The sequence below is a fragment of the Cnephaeus nilssonii genome, assembly GCF_951640355.1.
Source record: "Cnephaeus nilssonii genome assembly, chromosome: 5".
In the NCBI taxonomy this organism is placed as follows: domain Eukaryota; kingdom Metazoa; phylum Chordata; class Mammalia; order Chiroptera; family Vespertilionidae; genus Cnephaeus; species Cnephaeus nilssonii.
The window spans coordinates 56,614,989-56,630,854 of NC_137076.1; the positions used below are offsets into that span (position 1 = coordinate 56,614,989).

General features: G+C 42.7%; 1 protein-coding gene across 1 annotated transcript in view; it reads left to right on the forward strand.

Annotated features, from left to right (window-relative positions):
* The window catches only part of SLC10A7 (solute carrier family 10 member 7), a gene marked incomplete at its 3' end in the record, with an annotated part of 198,290 nt that overhangs the window by 154,913 nt on the left and 27,511 nt on the right, over nucleotides 1-15,866 (forward strand). Inside the window, exons 7-9 of the mRNA XM_079771181.1 lie at nucleotides 4,469-4,552; nucleotides 11,759-11,924; nucleotides 14,256-14,307. Coding sequence (XP_079627307.1) covers nucleotides 4,469-4,552; nucleotides 11,759-11,924; nucleotides 14,256-14,307 — 302 coding nt within the window. The remainder of the gene's footprint in view (nucleotides 1-4,468; nucleotides 4,553-11,758; nucleotides 11,925-14,255; nucleotides 14,308-15,866) is intronic.

Below are 15,866 nucleotides of genomic sequence, written 5' to 3' on the forward strand. Positions count from 1 at the left end.
CAGACTTGCAAACAAGAGCAACCGAGGGTGCTGAGAAGTCCAGTGGACACACAGAGCCACAAAGGAGGGGTGGCCACATCTGCATTTTGCGGGGAGGGTTTGGAAAGGATTCCTAAAGAAGAAATGCTTGAACTGAGTCTTAGAAAGAGACTAGAACTCTTCTGGTTCTCAGTGAGGAGGGGGAGGACATTCATAGGAAGATGAAGGGTGGACCCCACACGAAACTCAACTTTTGAAACTGGAGAGGAAGGGTTCGTGCTTAGTGCACGGCTGGATCCCCAGCACCTAGGGCGTGCCATGGCTCACAGCTTTGTGAATGAACGCAAAGCTCCTAAATTCCACGTGTTTGATTTTCACTGAATCACTTCTTTTCAGCATAAGATATTAAAACAAACCAACAAACCTACTTGTGAGTTTCTGCTTCACAGCACTATATTCCTGAAAGAAAGTAACCGATGACCGGATTGTTTAAGGCACTGTGTCTGGAAGCACAGGTTGGCAGCAGGAGGTAGGTCACCACTGAAGCTGTGCTACCTCGGTAGCTCAGTGAGGCCCAGAGCACTTGCTTAACCAAACAAGGTGTTTCTGAACCTGCAAGTCTATCCAAGTGCGAATTATGGATGCTTCTCATAAACACACTGGTCTTCACGGCAGAAACCACGACAGGTTCCTCATTAAAGTGTGATGAGCTGAGTACCCCAGACAGCGAGCTTCCTTCTGTTTTAGTTAAGGTCAGCTCTGCATGCAGAACGGATGCGTCTCCGGCTCTTCCAGGCATGCTCCAGGAGCCGCCCTGTGCCAGCACTCGCTCTTCTTTCTTCTGGATGCCAGGCATGCTTCACAGAGTCAGAAACTTCCCCAAGGGTCCCCTGCATCTCCACACTGACCCAAGACCCGTCTGGCGGCCAATTCGAAAGCTAGGACTTGTGCCAAATTAGAGCCCCGCACTGAGGTTCCCTTCCTCTCGGAGCCACTTCTAAGGGAGCCCTCCTGCCAGATTGCCTCCCAGCATCCCCGCGGACCCAGCCTGGCTTTGTGTAACCTGTTAATGACATCTCTGGCTAGCTTGCTCTGGCCTCTGATCTGACAAGGCCTCCGAGGAGGGCGGCTCTAACCCGTGTTCCCCATCTAGTGCATCTAAGATCATAGGCACCGCAGAGGACAGAGGGACCTGGAGACCATGGCAACCGCCCCTCACCCCGTAGCCCTCTCCACTGTCTCCAAGGAGCAGGAAGCTTCCAAGCACTGACCGTGCAAATGATGAATGGAAGTTAGAATATATGGCATTCTTAAAACTGAAGTTGAAATGGATTTTCCTTTACTTCTCTTATGCCAAATTTGATCTTTTAGATCAGGGGTGGGGAACCTTTTTTCTGCTAAGTAACCCCCCAAATTAACTTAGTAATGAAGCCACAATTTCACTTTTTTTTCTCCATTTGATCTCTGAGCTTACTGCTGTGCAGGAATACTCTATGGCTAAGCAAACAGCCTTCCCAGTGTGGGAGAGCTGTTGTCACGGAGCAGATTTGGCTGAAGGGTGGCTTGAATGTGTTTGAGAAGCATAGCCAATTTCATATCATAAAGCAGCGATTAGAAACCTCAGTTTTCACATCTTTAAAAAAAGAGGGAATGGAATGGGGCTACAAGTCTCTCCCAGGGTTAAGATCTGTCAATCTTAGGTCTTCTCCTCCGGAGCAGCATTAAGGATCTAAGGAGGAGGCGGGGAGAGCTGAGGGCAGAGAACAGGCTGCCCTCACTCTGCTCCCCACACTCACACAGACACACACACTCACACAGAGACACACACGGAGACACACTCACACACACTCACACAGAGACACACTCACACAGAGACACACACGGAGACACACACACAGACACACACAGACACACAGACACACACGGAGACACACACTCACACACACTCACACAGACACACACACTCACACAGAGACACACAGACACACACTCACAGAGACACACACAGACACACAGAGAGACCCACACACATTTACACTCATTCACACAGACACACACTCACACAGAGACACACACATTCACACAGACACAGATTCACACAAAGACACACACACAGAGACACACACCCTTAGACACATTCACACAGACACACACACTCATAGACACACACTCACAGAGACACACACTCACATATACAGACACATATGCATTCACAGACACACACAGAAATGCACACACTCACAGAGACACAGTCACACTCACAGACACACACACACACACACACACATTCACACATTCACATCCTTCTTCACGTGGCTATCATCATGACTGTATGCCCTTTGTGTTTAGGTGCACATATGGATTAGTTGTGTTACTAGTGATAAACAGAGAAAAAATACCATGTAAGTTTTATAATACCACATGATAATATTTTTATATACTAGTATACTTAAGTTTTCTGTTTGTTTAACTTTAGGAAAAATGGATATGGTTTTAAATAAGAGTCTGTCATTTTTTAGCACGTCATGTTTGCACATTACTTCATTTCTTTGTTCTGCACAAATTTATTCATCCACAAATGCATTCTCTGTGCCAGTTAAGCACTGGGTTAAGCACAGTGATGGCAGAGGGACGATAGCTTGTGACATGATTGTTCATTAAAATATATTGAAAGTATTGACTTAATAAAGTTGAGATAGAAAGAGGAGCTGGGCCATGTAAGATCATCCATGAGCTTCCAGACAAGAATCATCACCTTTTAATAGATAGTTATTATTACCCTGACTACTACTGGCTGTCTCCAAACATTGCAAACCTATGGATAGACCATTGAGCTGGATGTTTTGAACTTGAAAACTTTGTTCTTTAAAGTGTATTTTTCTGTTCTTCTAGTGCTTCAATTTCCTATAAGATATGTTTTTCTTTATTTCAATCCTTGCCCCAGGGGCATCCTTGGAATTGGTATTTGTGAAGAGAATATATTTGTTAAGTACCTTGTGCCTCCAGGACATTGCTGCTCTGAAATAGTCTGAAATTAGATTTTACTACTCCGGCTTTGCATTAAAAGAAACCTCTAACAACCATGTAGCATTTGCTACATCAGGAATCCTATCTGCTCCTCACCAGTTCCACGTTTCCTGCTTCCCTCTCTTCATTCCATTAGTGTGTCTCGGTCAAGGGAGGAAAGGGCTACAACTTATGAGTTAAACCAGTGGCCAGTGGCCAGTGTTGAAGGTAGTGTTGAATGAGTGCCAGCACCAATGGGCAGGACATACATTCTTGGCCTTTTGAATGCATCTAAATTGGGCTGGCGAGAGGGTGCAGAACCTGATAAACTACTCCAGGGTGGAGAAAGGTTCTGGTGAGTCAGTTCACACAGAATCTGATCTCACATTTCATCCTGAGCTACTGACTTCATTGATCTAAAGATTTGATTTGTTTCATTTAACATTCTATGCCCTCAGTCATCACCATCTCAATGTATTTTACAAAAATAATTTTTCCAAAAGGCATTTCCAAGTTTAACTAAATTGTAGGTAACTATGGAAATTGAGGTTTGGTCTGCAGGGGGAGGGTGACTGCACATTCCAAGGGCCAGGGACCTCGTTAGTGATGGTTTGAGAGAATGTGATGGCAGAAGGGAGTTATGAGAGAGATAAACATCTATGGAACAGGTTAGTATCTTGTCAGGTTTGAAAACCAGAAGGAGGTTTGAAAAACATTCAAGTTCATAGGAAGACAGCAGTTCTTGGTGGTTGAGGCTAATGTGAGGGTGCAACTGTGTTTGTAGACAAACTCCATCTTGTGCTGCTGGCTCTTATGAGCTGAGAATGCAGTAATTAGCAAAGAAAGAGCCAAAAAATGAGGAAGGGTTAAAAAAAAGGAGTTATGAACAGTGCTAAGACATGCACATTTGGGAGAGGTATACTGACATTTTAAGTTGAAAAATAAGTCATGTTCAGGATTTCCCATTTGCTAGACTTGGTGTAAGAAAAAAAATTAAAGACTATGAGACTCATTGCCTTTGTTTTGAAGGAGTAAGAAAGTTAGAAAATATTTCATTTTCATAACTAAAGATATCACCTTGATAAGAGAATAAGATATACTTGTTTGTTTTAGGTAGGTGATAGGTGAAATGGTAATCACATAAACTATGATTATAGGTGAAATATATAGACACTATGAACACAGAATTGCTTTATTTTCCAGAATTGGATTTCATAATAAGCTATCTCAGTTCATTGTAAAACAATATTATTGATTGTCCTCAAACTTAGTGTCCCAATAAAAATTGTATACTAAACTACTTAGCAGTCTATTTTGTGTTAAATTTTTAAAAAATTTAAGTAACTTCACTTGCTCTTTGTATATAGCTACCAAATTTTGGGTGCATTATGAAAGAATTATCTTATTGCATGATTTGTCTAACAGCACTATTTGCTCACTGGTTCCAAGTAACTCTAACCCCTCTTACATTTTTGTTTAACAGCTCGGCTCATCCTCTTCAGTGCCTTTTACATCTATTTTTTCTCAGCTTTCTGTGACGGTTGTGGTTCCTCTCATTATCGGACAGGTAAGGTCTCCAATTCCATCTGCTCTTTTCTTTATAGATCAAATTGTGAATTCTTACAAAATGTCAGGACAATTGAGAAAAAGATAGAGGAAGAGACAGTTAAATGAAAATATAAGACTGTGCAACACAGGTTTTATCAATCACAATATTCTCATTGTTTTATTTTTTTAGTGAATAACAATATGCTTTACAGATAGCTATAGATAGGGACACCTGCCCAGAATCTTGATTTTTTTAAACATTTATTATCCCTTCTTTAGAGCTATGCAACTAGCTTGAAACATTTAGCAAACAGTTACCTTGTTCTGTGACCTCCGGTAAGGTCTCGGCATTTGGGGCCATTGCTGGGAGCAAGCATCTGTCTTTGGCTGCTCAGAGCCTCCTCCAGCAGCAGGTATCCTATTTGTGATCATGTAGTTGGTAAAATAAACATTTAATTCTATAAGCTCTTACATTGGATCCTAGAAAATTTACTTTCCTTTACCATTCTTATTGAATTGGACAATAAAATAAATTCTTACAAATTAATTTCTTATAACAAGGTTATAATAACCATGTAATTTAATTATAAGATATAGGTTTTAAAACAAGGTTGTTTTTCTACTCACAGGTAGCCACAGTAAAGAACTACAGAATTTAATGTGCTACTAAATGAGTGAGTTTTAGGAAAGAATATATTTGGATGATTAAGGGCATAGACCTGGGTTTAAGAGCAAGTAGGTTCTAGACTTAGTTCTACCTCTTATTTGCTGTGTGACCTTTGGCAAATCATTTGATCTCCTTAGCTCCAGACTCACAACTTACTAAATCACATAATAATAATGCCAATCTTAAAAGGTATCCAATGACATAGGGATGTATATAAAGGTTTTGTCATTAAAGAGCCTGACACAGGTAAGTACTCCATAGCATCTGTCATCACCATCACTATCAAATTCCCTACAAATACTACACAGAAGGCAACTCTTTGAAATATTAACTATAAAAAATTGTGTATATATAGACATGTAGTATTTACAAGCTATCTTGGGTTAGGGTCCCTGGGAAACAGACACTGAGACCAATGCTTCCATGTGGGGAAGTTCCCTGGGGCTCAACACCTTCTGGAAAGTGAAGGAAGGACGGGCTGAGGAGGTGAACTGTGAATCAATCCTGCGGTGGCCTCAACACGTCCCAGGGGTACCCTGGAGCTGGGAGGACCCCTCAGACTGTCCTGCCTACTCCAGAATTCCTATCTTGATACTCCTGTCCCTCCCACTCCCCATGGGAGGTGTGCCCTTGGGTGAATCTGCTCGCTCAGCATCAACTCCCAAAAGAGCTCAACTGAGATCTTTCAGCCAAGCAAGCAGCCCATTCCTGAAGGGTTGGAACTGGGTGGCTCATCATAGCATCCACTATACAGGCACTGATCTTTTGGTTTTATTTTCATTTTATACTTAGAAAAGGGACTGAATTTAGGATAAGGGGGAAGGATTTTAAAGCACTCAAAAATACAATTTGATTAAATATGATTGATACTCGAACAGTGCTGATCACAGAACAGGAATCTGAATAAATATGATTTCCCCCATCTACCTCTCTAACTTCTTTGCCACATTTCCTACACTCTAGCCTTCCTGTCTTTTTCTCAATTCCTGCTTAATTTTTCTGTTTAGAGTGTCTTTCTACCCACCGCCCCACCCCAGCTCATTGTTCATTTGACTCTTTAATTCATATCTTCTTTGAACCACCTATCTGATTTCCTGATTATCTTTATTGCAGTACCTCATTTGATTCCTTTTTTGTCCTTTTTCACTACTTTCTTATCATTTGTTTCCCTGTTAACTATTTGTCTCCTTGATTAGACTATAGTGAGTATAGGAACCATATTTGTTTTGCTTACCATTACATACCCAGAGCAAAGGCCCCCAATACATATATGCTGAATGAATGAATGAATGAATGAATGAGGGAGGAAATGAGTGAGAGTTCTATGATCAGTGAGGGAAATGTTGTATCTTATAGAGATATAACAATACCTACCTGCCCTCCTCAGATCTAGACAGTTTACACTGTGGATAGTATTAGTTTAAACCCATACTTATTTTCTTGGTTCTGAAAATAATTTCATATACTAGCCAGGGCTCATACATTCTTCTCTTAGTGGATCTTGGAAATATGTCTGTTAATAATAAATGTTCGGCTTAAAACATATGGACAAAGAAAATATCTTTGTCAGTCATTCACCTGTTTTTTTAAATGCAAATGGCTATATAATTTATATAATTAAGAATATTTAGCCAAAGAGAATAATAAATTATTAAATTTCTTGCCCTCTACATGCTCAGTAGTAAAGTATTACTGTAAATTATAAAGTAGTAAAGGTAGCCAAAAGTAGTATAAGTGGTTTTTTAAAAGTACTCTAGGTATCAAAGTGCCTATATTTACATCTACCGCTCCCTCCTATATTCTAAGATAACCGTCACACCCCAGCCTCCACCTGTAGAAACCACCTTGCCTCCTGCCTCCCCTACATCCTTCCTTCCATCCAGGCAGGCAGTGCCCCCATTTCTGCCTCAGAAATCTCATGTCTGGCATCTTCACATCCACATCTTCATCCTGTCTTGTCTAAATGCACCTCCCAACCTGTCTCTGCTGTGAGCCTCTTCCAGTTCCGACCTAAGGTCTTTGCTGTCTCGGGGTGGTCCTAAAAACAAATCAGGCCAGGTTATTCCCGTCCTTAAAGCATCCTGCTGCTCCCTGCTGCCCATTGCTGTGTGGCCCACACAGCCCTTCGTCCTCTGGCCCCAGCCTGCCTCTCCACAGTCACCTCCCGCCCCTTCATTTAGACTCCTGTTCTGCCGTAGGCAGCTCCCCTCCCGGACCAGGCCCTTCGCGGCCCCATGCCTTTCATCTTACTGTCCCATCTTTCCTGCCAGCAAACTCCTACTCATTCCTCAAGACTCGGTACAGAGACGCCCTCTGACGTGCAGTCCACCTATTCTGTCTCCTCAGTTCCAGGTCCCCCAGGGTCTTGATGCATAATACTTATCAGGGGAGATTATACTTGATCTGTGCGCCTCCTGGAAGCAGAGACTCTATTATAATAAGTATATTTAATAGCATACTCCATCGTAGGGTGTGAGCTGTAAGAAAAGATTGCCTGAAGACAACTCTGAATTTACCTTCACGGAGTCCCCAGCAACATCTCCCCCGGGTCTCCAGCTTTGCTAGAGAGAAACACATAGTTGGTCTCACCTTTTTTAAAATTCTTGAGCCCAGATGTAAAATGGCATACAACACTTCTTAGACGCCTCACTCGACTTCCTCATAGGGTTATTCCACCCTGTCCTATATTTTCAAACCCCTTCTACTTCCCCTAACACTCTCCCCCTCGCCCATTGCATTCGGGGCTCACTGCCTTTGCTTCTGCTTCTCAAACAGGCCAGCCCGATCCTGCCTTAGACACTGCATTGTCGTCAGTCCTTGTGCTTGGAACACCTTCTCCCTGTCCCTCTCAGAAAGGAAAGACCCTTCCTCATCCTCCCCCAGCCCCCGCCTCACTCGCTATTGTCCAGTGTAAACCTCTGCCTAACAGGATAGTATCTGCTTCTTGATGTTTGTTGTTTTTGCTTTTTATTTATCTCCTCTAACCAGAAGGTGAGCTCCCTGGACCAGGGACCCCTCAGGAGAAGAAAGTCATATTCCTGCTCAGCCAGCTAACTAGCTTTGGAACATTTTATGCAAGTTGTTTGGGCTCTGCGAGCCTGTGTTTTCAGCAGTAAACTGAGCAGGATAATATCTGTGTGACCTTTCTCATTACAACACGATGAAGTAATAGTGGGAAAGAATTTTCAAAAAGTTAAGTAGATGATGGGTGCTTACTGTGTTCATTTATTATTGTTGTTTATACTTTTTACAAAGTATACTTTTTACAAAATATACATTGGATTTGATTTTATATCCCGACTACACATTTCAACAGAATATTAATGAAGAAACAAAACACTTTATGAAAATTGATGAGGTCAATGGAATAGAGGATAAAAATTGGAGAAACAATCTGAAGCCACCTTGAAGAAAAAATACATTTTAAAATTCAGACCTAACATGAAAAATTACCCACCTTATATCCCCACTCAAAAATCAGTTTATAGATATAAATACCAGTAAAGGAAAAGGCAAGAAAATACCATGGGGAATAAAACCAACAACAACAACAACAAAACACCGGAAACTAGAGTGACATATATTACACTTTTTGGTTATCTCCAAATATGGACACTTGTCACCTAAGGTGTGTTAGTCTCCCAGCTTGCGTCGTGCAGGTCCTGCAGTAATTGATATGTGTCTCAACTTGTTAGAAGTACAGGGATACAGGGGTTCAAGTTTCCCTTTAACCGTTACTGGTGCTTAGTTTAAAACAAAGAAAATAAAATACAGAAGGTGAGACAATAAAGTAAAAAGCTGTGGAAGATTTGTCCCTTCTCTCTCCATAGGAAAAGGCAGGCAAGTTCATGAGAATTTGTGACTTGGCTTTGAATGCCTGAGTTTCTCTGAGCGCTGAGAGCAAACGAATGAGCACAGATTCTGAGGAAAGACACACTGGCCCCCTCACCAGAGTGCCTTTCCCCTTGTCTGCATGTTGTTTTTCCCCAAAAGAGGGAATTCTCAGGCACCCGTCAGGTTGTGCTGACCATCTCAAGCAAAGCCTTATTTCCTATATGGTTTTAAACATTCCCGTAAGCAAAGAAGTTTGGGGAATTACAACATGACATGGATTCTTGACACATGGAGAATGTATGGAAAGTGAAAGTGGCTGAACTAAGAGAAGGAGAGGTTTCCCGGAGTTTATATCCCAATCAATCTTTACGGCAATATCAGCTCTACTTCACCCAGTCGCTTATGAAGCATTTTAACACTTTTCTGGCTACACAGGCCAAACACAGCTGCTTTGTGAATTTAATTTGAGAGGAAGATGGAAAAGCTCTATAGAGCCTGGCAAGGTATAAAATGGTTTACTTAGAAAACAGAGATAAATATCACTGTAAGACTAAAAACAGTAAAGACGATCTGTTTTCCTCTAGGGGTGTTGTCTCACTTGCCGGTCTCTCCAACCCCCAAGTGCTGGTTGTTTTCTTTATCGAGATTAAGTGTCCAGGTCCAAGCGCTGACGCGTTCAGAAGAAACGCATTTTAGGGAGGAGGACACAGGACTCAGGGACCTGAACTTGCCACTTTGAAGGAGGCTTCCCCGCTCGGAGCCCCTGAGCACTTTGTAACGAAGAAAGAGATGATTAGGCTAACCAAGTCCATCGCTGCTTAGATTAGAAATATGTCTTGGCTTTGAAAATGCCTTTGACTTTCAGGATATACCTAATTCACATGTATTTGTTTATTTTGTCAGAGGGGCAATGGTGGGAAAGAAAGACACTTTTATGTTTGGAATTAGAATCATACATGAGATCGTTGTGTTTTTAATCATTTTATTTTAAACAAGGTTGGAGGACAGCATCGGTTTCAGTAACTCCATGTCATTTCCATTTATTTTCCTTCCTAAATGAGTTGAGTTGTACTAAATCTGGGCAACTACCAGGTTTATGCTACCAAACACAATAGATTATGAAGTGACCTTTTAAATGAAGTTCCTCTGTAGCCTTCGAATAAGCAGCCCCCTCCCCGCGCCCCCCCCCCCCACCACCACCACACATACACACACTGTAACACGAGAACATGGGCCATCTGGGTACCTTGAACGCTATTATCCTAAATTTACACCATTCTAATACATCAGTGCCTAGCACTGTGTGACAGGCCGCTCTTATTTCCCCATACTTCACCACACTATAACGTTAAAGAAAGAAACGAACACTAGATAAATTACTGTGGTTTGGGATCACTTCTCAAAAACAACAACAACATAATTTTTTACAAATTTAATTACAAGATCTACTTTTTAAAAAAACTTGACCACTATTTATACTTATATGACACTCTTTCCCCTTCATCCCACCCCACCCGAGCTTCCTCTCTCTGTCTTGTGCCCGCGGTCAGCTTTCTGCCAGGACTCCATTTACTAAGACTGATTTCACTCACTGAGTCCTGGAGAACAGACACGGTTTATTGAACAGCCATTTGCTCAAAGGTTTGTTCTGAGAGTGGTTTGTTTTGTTCCTGAGTACCTGTGAAGGTATGCCCCCTGGCAAATTAAGCCTTTTTAGTGGCAGTGGAGGATGGCAGAACCCCATCAGCCTTGTCAGGAGAAGTCCCCTGACCTCATTATTGCTAATGGATCATGGTAATTCAGCCTGTTGTGAAGTCTCATGTTCAATTATGCAGGATAATGAGTGACTCAAAACGTAATATGTCTCAACTGGGGTCCCTATTATAGGGCTTGTTCAGCTTCTTTCAAAAGTGAAGGGTTTTAAATAGTGGTTCACGCTTCTGTCCCAATGAAAGTTATCACCAATATTCAGACTGTCCTGATTTTAAATATCTGATTTGGTTCTAAAATATGAGAGGATTGCTCTATAACTTTATATTTCACTGGTCCTTTTTGTAGGAAAGTTAGGACAGGTTTACTCATTGTTAAGTGTTAATTCTGGAATTCTGAAAGCATGCAAATGGCATTTGTCTTTGGCTTCACAAAAACTCTAGATATTCAGAGTTTGAATTATTTAAGCTCCCACAACACATGCACTTTTGCTTTTCAAGCATGAGTTATAATTTAATTAAAAACTTCTGGTGCGTTGCTAACACTTTAAATATTAATATGTTCCATGGATCACTTTCTATTATCTGCTGTCTTGAAATTCTTGAAGATGTCAGATTTTTAAGATTCCCAAAGTCACACTCAGAATTGTCTGTTGAGGCAAAGGGGACTGTGATAATTACACACATCCATTAGGATGAACAGAGGAGATAAACTTTGGGGAGGCTTAATGGGCATGTCTCGGTGACAGCTAGCAAAGAGCATTTGGCGTGATAAAGGATGGGTTTGAATGCACTTGAAAACATACTCTTATTATGGACACCAGTGGAAGCTGCAGCACAAATGTTAAATTCCCCAGAAGAGTGGGGTGGCAGGGATGCTTTGAAATCCACTGTGGCCATCACCCAAATTGCTCTCTTTCCTTTCTGTCTTCCTGCTGTCAGAATCGCTTTGAGATGCCCCATCCCACTCCCTGTATCTCTGAAAAGAGGCCACCTGTTGATCTCTGTGTTTCAGATTGTCCGAAGGTACATCAAGGACTGGCTTGAAAGAACGAAGCCTCCTTTCGGTGCTATCAGCAGCAGTGTGCTCCTCATGATCATCTACACCACCTTCTGCGGCACGTTCTCCAACCCGAACATTGACTTGGATAAGTTCAGCCTTGTGGTCATACTGTTCATAAGTAAGTGGGAGACAGGAGACCTTTGCTGTCCCCTCAATAGCAAAGCATAGCATGTGTGTTCCCTGTATTCATTTTGAATGTTAATTTGATTAGAAAAGAATACTTAGTTTCGTACTAAATGTGCTCAGTGACTTTACCAAGTGCATCTGTTTTTTATAAAGACATCAGTAACAATACACATATTCTTATTCTCCTATATCCTTTTATGTCTGATTTGCAAGGGTTGATGCTGGGTGAAAGAAGTCATAATATCTGTCCAATTCAAATGTTAGGTTGAGCACTTTTTGCCAATTTTATATTATCATAACTTGAGCTACTCTTATTCTTTATCATAAATCAAAAGTAGGATTTCTAATATATACTACTAGTAGCCCTGCACACGAATCTGTGCGCCAGTAGGTCGCTGCCGCCCTCCTGTAGCTCTCCACCTGCTGCCCTGCCCTCCTGTAGCTCCCCCTGTCACTCCCTCATAGCTTGCTGCCCTGCCCCCTCCTGTAGCTCTCAGCCACCCGCTTGAAGTTCGCTGCCCCACCCTCCTGCAGATCCGTGATCCGGGCATTACACAGTTGGTCATTACGCCTCATGGCATAACGGATAATTACATATTCCTCTCTTTTTATATAGGACTAGAGGCCCAGTGCATGATTGAATCATGCACGTGTAGGGTCCCCTACACGCTTTCGCTTTCGATCACGGGGGAGCTGGGTGCCTGTCCGCTGATGCACCAGGCCTTTCAGAAGCCTCCGGCGCGGCGGAGGCTTCTGAAAGGCCTGGTGCCTGAGCGGACAGGCACCCAGCTCCCACGCTTTTGCTTTCGATCGCAGGGGAGCTGGGTATCTGTCCACTGGTGCCTGAGCAGACAGGCACCCAGCTCCCACGCTTTTGCTTTTGATCGCTGGTGCACCAGGCCTTTTAGAAGGCTCCAGCGCGGCGGAGGCTTCTGAAAGGCCTGGTGCCTGAGCTGACAGGCACCCAGCTCCCCCGCTTTTGATGGTCCCCGGTGGGACGTGAGCTCGCTGCCCCAGAGGCCACTTCTGTGCCACAGCACAGCCATGGCGCAGACGCTGAGCTCGAGCCGCCGCTGGCGACGCAAGCTCAGCGTCCCGCCGGCCCAATCGGCCACCCTGGCCACCCCGAGTCCCGCCCCACCACGCCTCCTGGCCAATCGCGGGCATAGCAAAGGTACGGTCAATTTGCATATTTGTCTATTATTAGGTAAGATTATTTTATAACAGTTGGTTGAAATGTGAATATTTATATCATCTTCCTATTACAGTATGCCCAAAGTAATATCCTTTCATTATAAGAAGTAGCAGACTATAAAATAGTTACCTACTCTGCTCAAAAATTCATTTATGTGTTATCTATGGCTGCTTTCAATTAGAAGGTAGAATGGAATAGTTGTCATAGAGACCATATGGCCCTCAAGCCTAAAGTATTTTTTAAAGATTTTTATTGGTGTCAGAGAGGAAGGGAGAGGGAGAGAGAGAAACATCAACAATGAGAGAGAATCCATCGATCAGCTGCCTCCTGCCGCCCAACACTGGGGATGGAGCCTGCAACCCGGGCATGTGCCCCAACCGGGAACTGAACCATGGTCCATCAATCGATGCTCAACCACTGAGCCACACCAGTTGGGCCCTAAAGTATTTTTTATGTGGCCTTTTAAACTTTGCTGACTTCTGCTCCAGACTAGAGATGACAGGAAGGGAGGGGATGTTCCTACTCTTTAACCACAGAAGAGGCCAGTCTGGATTTAAAGGTCATTTAATCCTGGCTGTTTTTGACTTTTCAGCCTCTATCGAGGCACAGGCAGAGCTCAGGACAATATTTTAAAATGTAGTAAGTAATTAAAACATGGGCTGTTAACCAAAAAAAGAAAAGAAAAGAAATCTTGTGTTCTATTTATCCTATAATACCAAAGACAACTTTTGGTAATTGTAATATCGAAGAATCTTATGTTATTAAAAATCAAGATGTGTTATTCCAAAATATTTATTATGTCCTACCACACACGCTATTTGCTATAAATATTCGTAGTATAAACCAGTTGGCTCTAAACTGCACAAATTTAATAAGCAAATCTTAAATCAAACAGGGTTTTAGATTTGCCGTGAGTAGTAGACCTCATAGATTGTATCTGGGGATATCTTCAATAGAACAGGTTGAATCCCACTAATTTAAATGATTGTATTAGTTCAGCAATTTATGCTTGTTTGTTTTTCTATTTGAATTCCCGTTAGTTTCAGATCAAACTTAGCATACCAGTAAATATGCTACAGACACTGCTTTTATAGTGCTAATGTAGACTCAATCCTTTTTTCTCCCCAGTATTTTCTATTCAGCTGGGTTTTATGCTTCTAACCTTCATCTTTTCAACAAGGTAAGTGATTTGGCATTTTTTGTTGGTTGTGCTTTTCTAAATGAAGACGCATGCTCTTGACTTGACTTCTGTGCCACCATGCTGTTGCAGTTTTTCTCCTGCCCGCCTGGCCGTTCCTCTCCACCTTGCTCCTGCCGTCCTCCAGGGGAGACTTAGGAAAGGACCTGCACGTGGCCCTTGTCTCCTCTGTTCACATCATGTGATTGGGAGCTCCTCCATTCGACTGGCTCGAGCTGTGAGCTGTGAGCTGATGAATGTAGAGCCCAGACCTGCCCTTCCGATGTCTGTCCTGAGTCCAGCATGACTCATCCCTTACCATTTAGATAACTTCACCCTATTGTCATCATAACAGCTCACACTCCAGATGTTCAGAACGGGCTCCAGCTTTTCCTCCAACACTATCTCTTTCTCTCTCGTTAGTTTATTTACTGTTAATGGAACCGCCATCCACAGAGGTACTCAGACTAGAACCCTTCACATCATTATTTTTTTTTAATCTCTTGATCCTACTTCAGGAATATTTTTTGTGCTTCCAAAACCACTTCCCTCATTCAGGATTTGTTACCTCTTCTTGCCCTAGTCTATTGCAATGGATATCTTACTGGTATTTTCACTTCCAGGCCTGACTTCTCAGTGCATTTCATACTGCTTCGAATCACTCAGAGTTCTGACAGTAGCGCTCATGTTCCGAGAGTTTTATTGGTTTTCCAGAGCCTGCAGAGTGAAGCTCACTTTGGGGGGCTAAGGGCAAGGCCATTCTCATGCACCACCACTGACAATCTTTCTGCCAAAGCTTTAGGTTAAGGTAAGGGCTTTGCTGTCACTTGAAAGAACCTCCTGCGTTCTCATGCCTTGTCTTTGCTAAAGCTGTCCCCGTATCAAAATTGGTCTCCATACCCTCGTTCATCTTCTCTGGTCTTAACGGCTCACCTCTAATGCAGCTTCTTCCATCAGAAATTATGTAAGCCTTTGGTATGAGAAAGTTACCATAGCGAATGCCAGAAATAAGAAATAATTCCGATCCTGCGTGAGTTATAGACTAGATATATGCATGGATAACTACCTGTCCTGAGTGGTACAGTAAGCAAACCTTAGTCCATTCAAAGAAAGCACCTCCAAAGTCAGTGATGGAGTATGGCTTCCTGGAAGAGATGGGGTTTGACCTGGGTCATGAAGAATGGCTAGTAATTCAGCAAATAGAGATGCAGAGAGGGGGTTCTTAGTGGGAGAAGAAACAACAATGCAGATGTGGGGACACACACACACCAAAACACGCTGGAACAAAAGGAGTAGATGGAGTTTAAAAATAATATTATTTGGAAAGGTAAGCTTGGGACAGATTGCCAGCCCCTTGAATGCCAGGTGATGCAGTGAGTTGCCACAAGGGAGGGGGCCGGGCTGTTTGTGAGGCCTGCTAGTGTCAGGGCAGCAGAGGGCTCAGGCCCCGCGTTAGGCAGCTGGCCCATGGCACTCAGTACAGCGGGAGCTGATGGTAAACAGTCAATAAAGACTTCCTGATTGGTGTAATCTGAAGCATTTTTACCAAGCCTGTGTTGTGA